A 14566-nucleotide genomic window follows, 5' to 3' on the forward strand; every position below is an offset into this window, starting at 1 on the left:
AGCAGGGCTGAGATAATAAAAAAAAAAAGAACTAATTATTGAAAAAAATGTAGAAGAGAAAACAGTTGAGGGTCAGAAAACATGAAATAACTGAGGAACAAAGAATCAAACAAGACAGAACAGATGAAGTCACAGAGAGAAAGAGGCAGGAATAATAAAGACAACACACAACAGAGGGAAAACTCAGGAAAACCAAAGTCCAGGAGTCAGACAAACACACAGTTTCTCCACAGTCAAAAACATCACTTTTTCACTTTTTCACCTTCATCTGCCCTCAGTTTGAACTCAATATGACACTCGTTTCATTTTCAGCTTCTTAATTAAAGACACCGAACAGAGCAAAACTAAAAGAAAACACTCACTCACAGAGACAGAGACACTGTGATGATGCTGCTCACACTCTGTGTCCCACTTTGACCACATAAACGTACAATACTGTTCAAAAGTTTGGGCTCACATAGAAATGTCCTTATTTTTGAAGGAAAAGCACTTTATTTCAATGAATATAACATTAAATGAAACAGAAATGCGCGGGGGCCAGATGTGGAGTGATTAATTGGTCTTAAAAATCTGTGTTAAAACAGGTCTATGCTGCTTTAAGGCGTGAGTTGACCATAAACTACATTTCCCACAATGCACGGCGATTGTGTTACCCGCAAAGTGACGGCACCGCCACCAGATCGCAGTGTATCATCGTATATGCATCATGGGACGAGTGAAATTGAATAAGTAATAAATACAGAAAGTTATTTAGCAATATGTTACGTAGTAGTTAGCTTTATTTTACGTTATATTTGGTTACATTTAGTTACATTTATTCTCTATGACAGTTATGACGTCTGGTTTTTAATGGAATATGTACATAGGTGTATAGAGGCCCATTTCCAGTGTTCTAATGGTACATTGTGTTTGCTAATGGTGTTAGAAGACTATTGGATGATTAGAAAAACCTTGTGCAATGATGTTAGCACAGCTGAAAACAGTTTTGCTGGTTCTTTGACAAAAGGGCAAAATTATTATTTGGAATAAAAATCATTATTTCTAATCTTGTGTCAATGTCTTGACTATATTTTCTATTCATTTTGCAACTCTTTTGGTGAATAAAAGTCTGACTTTTAATGGAAAACACAACAAATAATTGTATAGGTGACCTCAAACTTTTGAACGCTAGTGTAATCCATGCACATGCACACAGCAGAGCACAGCACACCATGTCCAGAGCTGTAGCAGAAAAAAATAAAATAAAATAAAATAAATTATATGCGTCGCCTCCAGCTTTCCACCCAAACTCACTTTCTCCAGGAATCGGCCTTTTTTTTTTTTTTTTTTTCATTCGGAGCAAATGAAATTATGTCTTTCAAGTGGAGAACATCATTTGGGCTCCTATTTCTGTTCAGGAGACTCAAATAATTAGAACAGGTGCTGAAACCCTGAGGTTCTTCTGTAAGAGAGGCAGAACAAGTAGAGTGTGATCAACTCACAGTCCAGGCTGCCTCTGGCTCTGTGTGTGCGTGTGTGTGCGTGGGCTCTTGTCTTTCTATGCTTGTGTGGACCACCCCCTGGCAAAACACCTTTTTAGTGGGGACATTTTTCCTTGTGGGGACATTATGCCCGGTCTCCAACGTGGTCCCCACAATGTGGTAAAGACATGCAGGTGTACGTGCATGCTCGTAGGACCCTTTTTCTGCTATAAACACTGACCTTGTAGTCCGCATGGAGACCAACACCTGGTCCTAATGAGGCAGAAATCTTGTTTATTTCAGTTTAACTGGTTATGGCTATCCATATGCTGTCAATGCAGTGTCCTAAGAAGAATAGCTGCACACACTTACACTACCGTTCAAAAGTTTGGGCTCACCTATACAATTTTTCTATTCAAAGTCAGACTTTTATTCATCAAAAGAGTTGCAAAATGAATAGAAAATAAAGTCAAGACATTGACGAGATTAGAAATAATGACTTTTATTCCAAATAATAATGTTGCCCTTACGTCAAAGAACCAGCAAAACTGTTTTCAGCTGTGCTAACATCATTGCACAAGGGTTTTCAAGAGTTTTCTAATCATCCAATAGTCTTCTAACACCATTAGCAAACACAATGTACCATTAGAACACTGGAAATGGGCCTATATACACCTATGTACATATTCCATTAAAAACCAGACGTTTGCATTTACCACATTAACAATGTATAGAGTGTGTTTATAACTCATTTACTGTTATATTCATTGAAAAAAAAAGGACATTTCTTAGTGACCCCAAACTTTTGAACGTTAATGTATGTCCACGCCTGCTCCTTTAAACTATTATAAGATGATTTTAATTTCTTCATTTGCCTTTAAACTAACTTTTTTGTTGTTTTTCCCCTTATTCTGCATCATCTGACGTGTATGTGCAGGGTTTTGTGTGTTTGACTCAAGAAGTGCATGAATAACATGGTTGTACAGCTGTTCCTAATAAAGTGAAGAAATGCTCTGACAAATTTTAAAATGTAAAAATAATACCCCAAAAAATTGCTATGTCAATAATTAATTGGTAAAACAATGGAAAAAAGCAGCAAATACAATCATAAAACAGCTGTTTAATAAGAGAAGACGACGCCTGCGTTAAATTCTGTTGCTGTAACAAATACATTATGACTAATATTGGACGTAATTCCAGTGGAACATAAGATGAAAGTTACAGGACAAGGAAAAATCCCCCAGTGAAGTTCAGGCAGCTGAAATTTGAACTTAAGTCGAGCACTTAGGAACATTCCAGCGCTGACATGACACAAGACGAGGGGAATGCAGGTGGACGACGGAAACTGATGACATGTTTCTGCTTGTATCGCTTCTTATTATTAAAGTGACTTTATCTCCATCTATAAATCTGTTAGAACAGCTGACAGCTGAAGTGTCTGACACACGGACTGACATCAGACACATCCTGCACAGTCAGAAGAAGACTTCCTAGGTGGTTTTTTCCTTTAATAATTTAATTTATTTAACCAAACACCAATTGACAATCAGATTTAATCAGATTAATCACATGGTAGCTGTGGATTAATCACGATTAATTACCATTCGTAAATATGCCAATTTTCTCTTTATTGTAGGAACGGAGAGATAAATAAAGTATGTGAAAATATAAATGTAAAGAACAATAAAACACTGTAAATAACATGTAAAACCCTATACAAACTTAGTAAAAAAAAAACATTACATTGTAAAGAACCTACACTACTTCTACTAGTTAGCGTTAGCATTAGCATTAGCGTTAGCTAGCATTCTGACGCTAACGTTAGCTGCTGTCTGCTGTCAAAATAGTTAGACAATTTTGACAGCCCTAGTATTTATATATGTAATAGAATGTTGTATATGATACATTTAATAATGGGATAATTATGACCAAATGTCTTATTATTACTGTTATAAAAAACATTGCTAGGAAACATATAATATATTACATTCTATCACCTGGCAGCTGTGCCTCAGCTACACACTGTGTTTAAAAGATGCTGAGGTCTAGGGGCCATGTTTTCATTAAGTGGGGGGGCCGCATGTAATCGATTGGGGGGCCGCATGTGGCCCCCGTGCCGCCAGTTTGAGACCACTGGACTAAACCAAGCATCTCTGACGTTTACAGACGATGGTGCCGTTTCTGTGAGAACATGGTCAGAGGGTTAGGACTGTTTTGAAATGATTATCAGGCTGAAGTGAATCATATATCCACGGTCAAATGTGAGCTGTGATGATTCTGAAGTTGAATCTGCTTTTATTAATAATGTGGCTCGTAATCGGATCCTAGAAGAGCGTCTGTGAACGTACAACATGAACTCAGAGCTCGAAGCAGAGGAAGTGAGATGTTCAGACTGTTCAGTAAAGGGATAGGAGCTTGAATTCATATCAGAATATTCAATCATAATGTTGTCGTAGCATATAATATTTGTGACGATATTTCACAGAATTTCAAAATAAAAGTGGAACGATAACGGTTTATATAGACAATAAAAGCGTATGTCATCAAGACTTTTAAGACGAGAAAGGTGCTATATAAAATACAGAAGATAAACTAGTGCTGGGCACGTTAACGGCGTCAACGTTTTTTTACCACCGACTTAACAAATCAAGCAGTGATTAGGCAGTTTGTGGTCTAGCAGCTAGCTAGTTGTTAGCATGTCGAGCACCACGCCAAGTCTTCCTGCCCCCCAAAAACTTTAAAATATACAATTCTTAAAGTTGACAGAGCATTAAATCAGTCCCAAGATATAATGTACCAGTCTGGATTTGATCATGTTTTTGTAATAAACAGACTGCTCTAGTTCAACTATAGGCACGCTAACGGCCCTAAAGGAGCTAACGGAGCTAACTGGTAAAAGTGCCTGGACTTTGGGCACGTTAACGCCGTTAACCACCGCTAACACGCTAACCCAGCGCTAGAAAAAAACTCATTATAACTTGATAATAAGTGCCGGGCCACATGAGGCCATGATCCGTGGGTTTGACACCTCTGCGTTAGCTACACATCTTACTAAGAAGTGGCTACTAAAAGTGTAAATGTTCAATTTGACCATTTCAACTCAATGGACAGTTGATATTTGACAGCAAATAAGCACTGACGTGTCTTTATGGATCATTTATTGCTATTGAAGACCTTGAGCTGTGACCTTGAGCTGTAGCCAAACATGATTATATAGTGAATCATGTTCAACAGTGGACGTCGGACGAACACTGTGTAGGTTTAGTCGGTATCAGAGCTAAGTGCTCTGGTGAGGTTTTTCTCACTCTCTGAGTTCCTCTGGCTCTTGATTGATCCACGTTGCTGCTGTGGATTTAAAACAAAAATCCCACGAGACGCTCGTCCAGACTCTGATGTGATCTGCTGTGAATTTTTTTTCAATGAGTGGTGGGCTTGAAAGTGGTGGGAAAAACAGATTCAAGCCAAGATGTTGGGCAGTGATACATCCATGAGGAATGTGGCCCAGCTAACAGCTGCTGTGAGAGCTCCACAGAGCTTCCTCCACAGGGACACGAGTTCCCTGAGCTGAGATGGCACAGTGTGTAGCTTCACACTGTAATACAGTACAGTCAGTCTGAGGCCTGTTTTCAAACAATCAGCATTGGCCGATTATTATTGAATTAATCAGTCTTATACATGTAAGTTTATAGGTTTTGGGGTATTTTTAATTCTTTTTTTTTTGCATGCTTTTGTTTAAATTTTTCTATTTCTACTCCTATTTCTGTTCTTATTTATCTACACATTATGCTATTGAATCAATTTAAATTCCCCCGATAGAGAATTAATAATGGTGCAGTTAATTTAGTGCTAACGGCGGTTAACAGCGCTTCCATGACGACTGAGGGGAAAAAGATGTGCGTGACGTTATGTTTATGTGACTGCGCATTGTTAAAGAGTCTCTAAAGTAATGCTAAAGTTTAAAAACAGAGGCACACATACGCAGTACACAGGTACGCTGGTTATTTGTTTTCGTTTCATAAACAGACCACTCCAGTTCCACTGTAGGCGCGCTAACCGGCGCTAAACAAGCTAATGCAGCTAACGGAGCTAACTGGTAAGCGGTGCCTGGTGTCGCGGCACATAAACATGACGTCACGTGTGTCTTGCGCTAACGTGGGCTAAACTAGTGATCTTATTCCATGCAGATGATACTCTGTTGTATGTGTTTGATATAAAACAGTGTTTTCTGTTTACCGTTGCATTTCAGTAATTGCTAACACTGTAACCTCTATTCCTTTGATACTCTTGATTTTTGGTCATTTTATAATGTCTATAATGTTATGTCTCTTTTCTTATGTTGTTTAATGTTTTATGTAAAACATTAGCTTGTTGTTGAAAAGTGCTATACATGCCATTACTTTGATATTTTTATTTAAATTTCCAGCAACTTTTACTTTACATTTCCTCTAACTGTCTTTGTTGCTCGTTACTACCAAATAAAAGCAGAAGAAGAAGAGTTGGTCTATTATGGTCTGTATTCATATAGAACTTTTCTTGTCTTGATGAGCTGCTTTACATGAGAGTTTTCACCCATTCACACATCTTTCGTATTATCCATTCACACGCTGCTCAAGGACACATGTAGACTAGCAGAGCCAGGAATTGAATCCACAGCCTTCCAGACGTTTGATACTTAAAGTTGCCATACGAAAGAATGTGGCTAAAAACAGTTACTACATTTAAATTCAAAACACAGAGGTCTTTTAGGTTTTGTTTTCTGACGTCACTGGCAACACCGTGGTTGCTCGGCAGCTGAGACTCTACTAACTGCAATGATTGGTAGACGGCGGTAGGTGGCGCCACATGCCAAAACATGATTTCAAAACATAAACATGATTTGCAGTCTGCAAAATATTTTTTTTTAATGCAAATATTTTGTCTGTACTGTTGTTGTTGGTGAGTTCAGTTTGTTATATGAACATTATTCCTGAGTCTCTGTGACATATTAGGAGGATTTTATGGCCAGTTGCTTTAGATTTATTACATAATGCACCTTTAAGTATGGAGGGCAGTACGTTACCTGGACCCTGGCCTCGGTCAGTTTGGTCCTCTGAGCGAGCTCCTCTCTGGTGTAGATGTCGGGGTAGTGAGTTCTCTCAAACGCCTTCTCCAGCTCCTCCAGCTGCTCGGCCGTGAACGTGGTCCGACTCCTGCGCTGTTTCCTCTTCAGAGGAAGGTCGGGCTCCGACTCCACGTCTGACACCTCGTCCATCCGACTGCCTGGACAAAGACACACAGGGACTCGGCGTCAAAAACCAATGTGCACGGTCAAACAGTCTCACAGATCCACCAGGAGATTTCAAAGTGGGTCACTTTTTATTTCACAGATTATGCAACAAACTTAGCATGCTAATTACATAGATAGATAGATAGATAGATAGATAGATAGATAGATAGATAGATAGATAGATAGATAGATAGATAGATAGATAGATAGATAGATAGATAGATAGATAGATAGATAGATAGATAGATAGATAGATAGATAGATAGATAGATAGATAGATAGATAGAATCTAGCTTGGTAGCTCGTGAGCTAACTACATAGATAGATAGATAGATAGATAGATAGATAGATAGATAGATAGATAGATAGATAGATAGATAGATAGATAGATAGATAGATAGATAGATAGATAGATAGATAGATAGATAGATAGCTCGCAAGCTAACTAGCATGCTAACTAGCATGCTAACTAGATAGATAGATAGATAGATAGATAGATAGATAGATAGATAGATAGATAGATAGATAGATAGATAGATAGATAGATAGATAGATAGATAGATAGATAGATAGATAGATAGATAGATAGATAGATAGATAGATAGATAGATAGATAGATAGATAGATAGATAGATAGATAGAATCTAGCTTGGTAGCTCGTGAGCTAACTACATAGATAGATAGATAGATAGATAGATAGATAGATAGATAGATAGATAGATAGATAGATAGATAGATAGATAGATAGATAGATAGATAGATAGATAGATAGATAGATAGATAGCTCGCAAGCTAACTAGCATGCTAACTAGCATGCTAACTAGATAGATAGATAGATAGATAGATAGATAGATAGATAGATAGATAGATAGATAGATAGATAGATAGATAGATAGATAGATAGATAGATAGATAGATAGATAGATAGATAGATAGATAGATAGATAGATAGATAGATAGATAGATAGATAGATAGATAGATAGATAGATCTCTATATCAATACATCATTTCCCAGCATGCCTCAGGGCACAGTGCAGAGAGGTGCTAATCTCTCAGGACCACCTTGGTGATGTGTGTTACACCATTCTTTCACTGCCTGAGGGCAGCGCTGGAAATAGTCCCCAAACATGTTTTACTGTGCAGCTGATTTCACTCACATACACTCGCACTCACTCACACAATGTGTCCACTCTGCTGTGCACGAGGAGCCATGAGAGATTATCTGATCCATGCAGATACCCACTTCAAATGAAGCTGCCAACTGCTTACCAGGATCGGAGAGCATTCATAAAAGAGACATAATGCTGCGCCGTGTGTTAGCGTCGACTGTGGCGTGATGTCATACTAACACATGAAAACACGTCAGCTGTCACACGGGATTTCCCACATTTCATAACCGGGCCAGATTTCTTATTTCTTATCTCTGCTTTTCAAAACTTCTGCAATAAAGACAATCTGAAATTTGAAAAACAACCTGAAGACAACGAAGCCTTCACTGTGGCATTTTATGCTGAATGTATTTATATATTGTGCTTTTCTTGTCGTGATGACCACTCAATGCTGATTTACACAACACTTTTGCCATTCACTCATGTATCCATACAGCACAGCTACTCTATGTGCTATCAAACCCATTCACACGGGCTTAAGAGTCTTGCACAGGGACACGTGGAATCAAACCCTCTACCCTCAGGTTTAAAGACGACAACAACTCCTACAGAAAGATGTTAAAATAAAACCTAAATGTTTCCTCTGTGACAGAAACACTCATTGCAGTCGCTCGACTGGAATATTTAGAAGAGAGTTCATCTGCTGCACGTCGTCTTACTGTACAACGACAACTTTGTATGAACGTATGATACAAATGTCAATAGTTTTGCTTTGAATCAACTTGGTTGAATTGAAATATGTTTATCCCAGAGCAAAAACTACACACTGAGGACTACATAAAAGTACAATACTGTCTATATTATAGACATAATATATAAATAATATATATATTAAAATATATATTTAACGAAGAAGGAAATATATATTTAAAAGGATCTATTGTTTTTTTTATGTACAGTTTTTATCTAATTTACTGTGCCTGTTGTCTCTCGTACCTTTTTGCACTGATGGGAGTGTTTCTACCTCAATTTCGTTGTACTTTGCAATGACAATTTAAGATATCGTTAGCCTAACAGCATAGTTGACTAAGTCATATTTGAATGTTTTCGGAAAAAAAGAAAAAACACATTTTACAAGTACATTGGTAAAGTTATAGGCAGATATCACGATTACCAAAAAAAAATGACTTAGGCAATTATGCTATTAGGCTAACGATATTCTATTCTATTATATTCTATTTCCTGCCAAGTGTTGGGTTTGTGTTCACTCACAGAAGTAAGGCAAGTAAACAATAAACAATAAGAAGAGCATAACACATAACTCGGTTTTAGTCCCATGGATATAAATCTTGTAAAAGCACGACGGCAATCAATAAATCACCAAAAAGAAAAAGATGTTGGTTAAAAAAAAGCAGGCAACATGTACATCTTTGATCTTTGATTTCAAACAATGTGACACACGACCCGACGACCTTTAATTTAGTCTGTAGAATTGTAAAAATGTGAAGTAAATATCAGTAAATAAGTAAATGGATGTTAACTTAAGGTGAGGAACAGAGTGGGCGTTTAAATCATCATTTTTATTTTTCAGTCAACTTAATAAACCACAATATGGACTAAACGAAGTCTAGCCAGACTATAAATAACCAGAATACAGTCCAATATTTAATTATTTTTAAAAACACGTGTAATCCAGACTGATTGAGGTGTTTATCGATGGTTTATGAATCATATTCCCTCTCTACTCGTCGTTCTCGTGCTGGTGAAACGATGAAGAAGCGGCTCGTCGTCAAACTGAGCCGAGACAACGACAGGGTCGACTCTGCACTTTAATTAAACAAGGAATTATGGGATTAGTGTGAGGCTCCTATTACAGCCCGGTGGAACTGTAACACACACACACACACACACACCCCCCCCCCTAGCTGCACCCCTGTGGAAGCTCCTGTTAGAGAATCCTCAGTGGATTACATGTGGCCCAAGGACATGCTGCTGCATTCATTAAATCAATTCTTTTTTTTTTAGCGTTGCAAAGATTTGTTTTCCTATAAACCAAGGTAAAAAAAAAAAACACTGATTTAATTTTTTTAAAGAACCCCCCCCTCCACACACACACACACACACACACACACACACACACACAGTGTCTGTTTTGTTTGTTGCTGGTGGGGTTGATGCAGGACTCGGGGGTGAGTGAGTGAGGGAGGAGAATGGAAGAAGGAGCAGTAACTCAGCGTGACAACACTTGAGGCCTCTGCACCGACTGCATTCACTTAAGTGAAGGGAGTGAGCGGCGAGTCCTCGGGGGGGTTGGGCGGGGGGGGGGGGGAGTTTCCGTGAAGGGACGGACTCTGTTTGTTTTCCCTCCACATCACATGCTGCTGGATTGAGAGGTGGAGGGAAAATACGGTTTTGGCCTGCACCTGAGAATAAACTGCCTTCAGACTTCAGTCTTTCTTTCGTTCTTTCACAGGATTATGGGAATTGCGGCCTTCACACTTCACAGGTGGAGCTTCTGTGTGTTGTAGCAGAAATGCTAAAGGAAATGAATAGAAATTCTTATTCTTCTATGGATTTAATGGAGCATTCTGTTTCTATTAAAAGGCAGAACTGGTTTGATGATTGAATGATGAAGTCATTCTCTTAGTTTGCACTATTTATTCCTGTTGTTTTGTTTAAACAAACCTATATTTTTAATGTTATATATTTGACTTGTATTTGCCTTGTGATTCCAAATCTGTGAAAGGTGCTGTATCAATAAAATGTACTTATACCTTCTTACGTACGTACTATTTCATTATCGTTCTTTGTTTTCGTAGCGTTTATTTATTTTATTTACTATCCTTATTTATTTACATATTTATTATTTTTGTATTGTATTTTTTTTGGAACCTATTTCTTATTCTATTTTTTTTTCTTTCCTTTATAAAACCTCCAACTCTATCACTTTATTCACTGCATTTCTACGTCATAGTCAGACACTGAGACTCATTAACGGTGATAATGTTGCCTGTTGTTGCAGGACGTTACAATAAAGTATCTATAATATATATATATATATATATAATATGATATATAATGATGTCCATGGATTAAAACTGAACCGTAATAAATGTACGACTGATTTAACGTGAATCGTAGGGTTTTTTTTTTTTACTGCTAACGCAAGTGGCAGCCATCTTGGTATCCTAGACTCTTAGAAATAAGGGTTCCAAAAGGGTTCTTCTACAAGGTTATGAGGTTCTACCTGGAACCATTTGCTTGGAGGGTTCTTGGTAACACTAATGGTTCCAGTAAGAACCATTTTGATCCAGAGAACCCTTTAAAACCCCTTTCCTGAATAAAGGGTTTTAAAAAGGGTTCTTGGTGGAACCCTCCAAAAGGTTCTACCTGGAGCCAAATAGGGTTCTCCGATGAGGACAAGTTGGAGAACCTTTTTCTCTACTTAGCGCTTTTATTTCTAAGAGTGTACGTTGGGGTTGCTCTGACGAGGTAATCTTGGTGATCTCAGTCAGATTTTCTACGAGGTAGAAAACCAACTTGAAAACTACATTAAATAAATGAAATAATCTGGGGTTTTGCCTTCGCATCTGCGTGTGTGCACGTATCTGAGCAGAGATTAAATTAAAAAACTGGGTCACCTAAGAGTGGAGTGTGGAGTTTACGGCGCAGCGTTTGGTATCACGCGCTCACAGCGGCTCCACGCTCGCTTTGGAACGGCAGCACAATGAGGATCCCCGGGATGAAGGAGAATAAAGTTTGACAGGCCCCGGTGCATGAGGAGGGTCAGCCACTCACACACACACACACACACACACACACACACACTCTCTCTCCAGCTGATAATGGAAAGCAGAGATTATGCTAATGAGACAGACGCCCAGAGCCGATAGAGAGGCTAAACCTGGACTTCATCTTTGTCTCAAACAGATCCCTCGATTGGCACGCTACGTCTTATCGGGAGAATGGGTGCATATGCACACACACACACACACACACACACAGGCGCGATATAAATAACAAACAGCCTGGTTTTTGTTTTGTTGCAGAGTGAATACGATTGTATAGAAAAACACATCCCTGCTCAGATCACACTGGCACTGTGTGCTGCAGCTACACACACACACACAATGTCAAACACACACACACACACACACACACACACACACACACACACACACACACACACAGTCTTCCTCTAAAAACACAAATCTAATTAAGCAATTATGAACATTGTGATTAATAATGATAGCTGTAATTCCATTCTCCTGTTCCAGGGAGACTCTTTTATCACCATGTTTAACAGCCTATTGTGTTTTTGCAGTGTGTGTGTGTGTGTGTGTGTGTGTGTGTGTGTGTGTGTGTGTGTGTGTGTGTGTGTGTGTGTGTGTGTGTGTGTCATTTATCTTCAATAGAATAAAAAAGTGAAAAAAACCACTGAATTCTTCTTTAAAAGTTGACTTAACGTCACAGTAAGAGTATGTATTTTTATATATATATTTATATATATAATGTGTATATATATTTATTTTTTTGCGCCCCAATAGAGTTGATGTTTAGCCTCAATATAGAGATGTTTGCATTTTTAATTAGTTATAGTTATAGTTAATTATATTACACTTTATTATTGTTTATTTATATACATTTTATTTTAGTTTTTTATTGTATGGCCGTTACTTTTGCCCATTTTTATGTCTTTTAATTCATTTTAGTGCTTATATTCTATTGCTTTTGTATTTTATTTTGTTTTATTTTATTGCACTTTGGTTCACTGTGGATTGAGATTGGACGTCAAAATGATCAAAATCAAATAAACATGTAGCTGATATGATATATGATATATGATATGATATTATAAACCACTTAGAATTAATATTTAATGAACAAAACCACGTCATGTTTGAAAGTAGTGAAGTTTCTACCTTTTAATGCACCTGCATCAACAAGAAGTTTGCGAATAAAGGAAGATAAAGACTTTGAGGGCGTTTCATGAACGTAATAATTATGGGTTATTTTGAAGATCATATTAGTTCCAGTACATTTCGGTTTTGTTTCACTGACGTTGACTCAACCACTGACTACAGTTAATAAGGAGAATGTTGTTGACGATGCCTGGGTTTTTGTGAGGACATGAAAGACGGAGAAAGGTTTGATAAGAATCTGAGCTTCAGGGCAGGATTTACCTGTACACCGACACCTTCTCCCACCAAGTCAAGTCAAGTCACTTTCACTGATTTCACTTGCACATAATCCCAGACCAGGAGTCTGAAGTCTAGGTCGAGAACCCACAGATCGTTTTAGAGTCAACAAATACATTTATGCTAAATATTTTAAAGGTTTAAAGGTTGCTTTATCTTTTCAAAATAATGTGCTACAAAAATGAGTGCAAAATAATCAGAAACATTATATAAAGCACTGATTTGCTGTTTGGGTCACATTCTGATTCTGGGACACTGTGAGTGTTTCAGAAATATTAGTGCTGGGCGCGTTAACGTGGTAGCGGCAGTTAACAGCGTCAACGCTAACGCACGTTAACCCATGACGACTGACCGGAAAAAGACGCGCGTGACGTCATGTTTACGTGACTCCCGATTGTTAAAATGAGTCTCTAAAGTAACGCTAACCTTTAAAAACAGAGGCACACATACGCAGAACACAGGTACGCTGGTTATTTGTAGCGCTGCTCTTTTCCTTTAATAAACAGACCGCTCTAGTTCCACTGTAGGCGCACTCACGGCGCTAAAGGAGCTAATGCAGCTAACGGAGCTAACTGGTAAATGGTGCCTGGAGTCTGGTGTCGCGGCACATAAACATGACGTCACGCGCGTCTTTTTCTGGTCAGTCGTCATGGAAACATGTCATGCGTTAACATGCGTTAACATGCGTTAACCTAGTGCCCAGCACTGAGAAATAATGTTATTTTATCTGGTCCCAATGCACATTTACTGTTCTGTAAACAGTTGAGTTTGGACAAAAATCACCATCCATTTTCCCTTTATATATCTAATGTTAAGCGTAAATGAACCTTAAATCTCATGGCAGTTTGGAAAAAGCTTGCATTAGCTAAACTAGCATAATTGATCAATCCAAGCCAATCTTGTCAATGCCCCCTTTCCTGAAAAAAAAAAAAAAGAAACTGGTTGTTCATGTTTACCACTGACTTAACAAATTTAGCAGTGATTAGGCAGTTTGTGGTCTAGCAGCTAGCTAGTTGTTAGCATATTGAGCACCACGCTAAGTCGTCCTGCCACCCAAAAACTTTAAAATATCAAATTCTTTAAGTTGACAGAGCATTAAATCAGTCCCAAGATAATGTACCAGCCTGTATTTTGTCATTTTTTGGCGCTGTCATTTTCTTCTTCTGTGAACTGACTTCTTCTATTATTTCCAGGTGTTAGCTAGTAACCAGTAACTAGCACTTCCAGTGACAGTTACTGGTCTTTGAAACAAGGGAATCTTGTTTTTTTTACACATAAATTCTACAAACAAACAAACAAACAACTATAGAACAAGTAAACACGATAATTATAATGGTACATATCACCAGAGAAATAACACACAACGAGCAGCTATTTGTCGACAGGCTTCGTTTCTGCAACGCTGTCCATCAAAAACTGGCTCCGCCCTTTCAGACCTAGCGACTCCCAGAGAAGCCGAGCTTCCGTGGAAGAGGCGTTTTTGCCACATTTGTCGTCCCATGGAGAACAGGTGACGCTGAGCTTCGAGTGGT

The 14566-nt window shown here is 38.2% G+C and overlaps 1 protein-coding gene across 2 annotated transcripts in view; it reads right to left on the reverse strand.

Annotated features, from left to right (window-relative positions):
- The window catches only part of LOC310932349 (paired box protein Pax-7-like), a gene marked incomplete at its 3' end in the record, with an annotated part of 54165 nt that overhangs the window by 23461 nt on the left and 16138 nt on the right, over positions 1 to 14566 (reverse strand). For both annotated transcript variants that reach the window (XM_083895655.1, XM_083895656.1), the window contains exon 5: positions 6520 to 6719. In XM_083895655.1, coding sequence (XP_083751781.1) covers positions 6520 to 6719 — 200 coding nt within the window. The remainder of the gene's footprint in view (positions 1 to 6519; positions 6720 to 14566) is intronic.

Source organism: Microchirus variegatus (genome assembly GCF_963457635.1).
Source record: "Microchirus variegatus genome assembly, chromosome: 9".
Classification (NCBI taxonomy): domain Eukaryota; kingdom Metazoa; phylum Chordata; class Actinopteri; order Pleuronectiformes; family Soleidae; genus Microchirus; species Microchirus variegatus.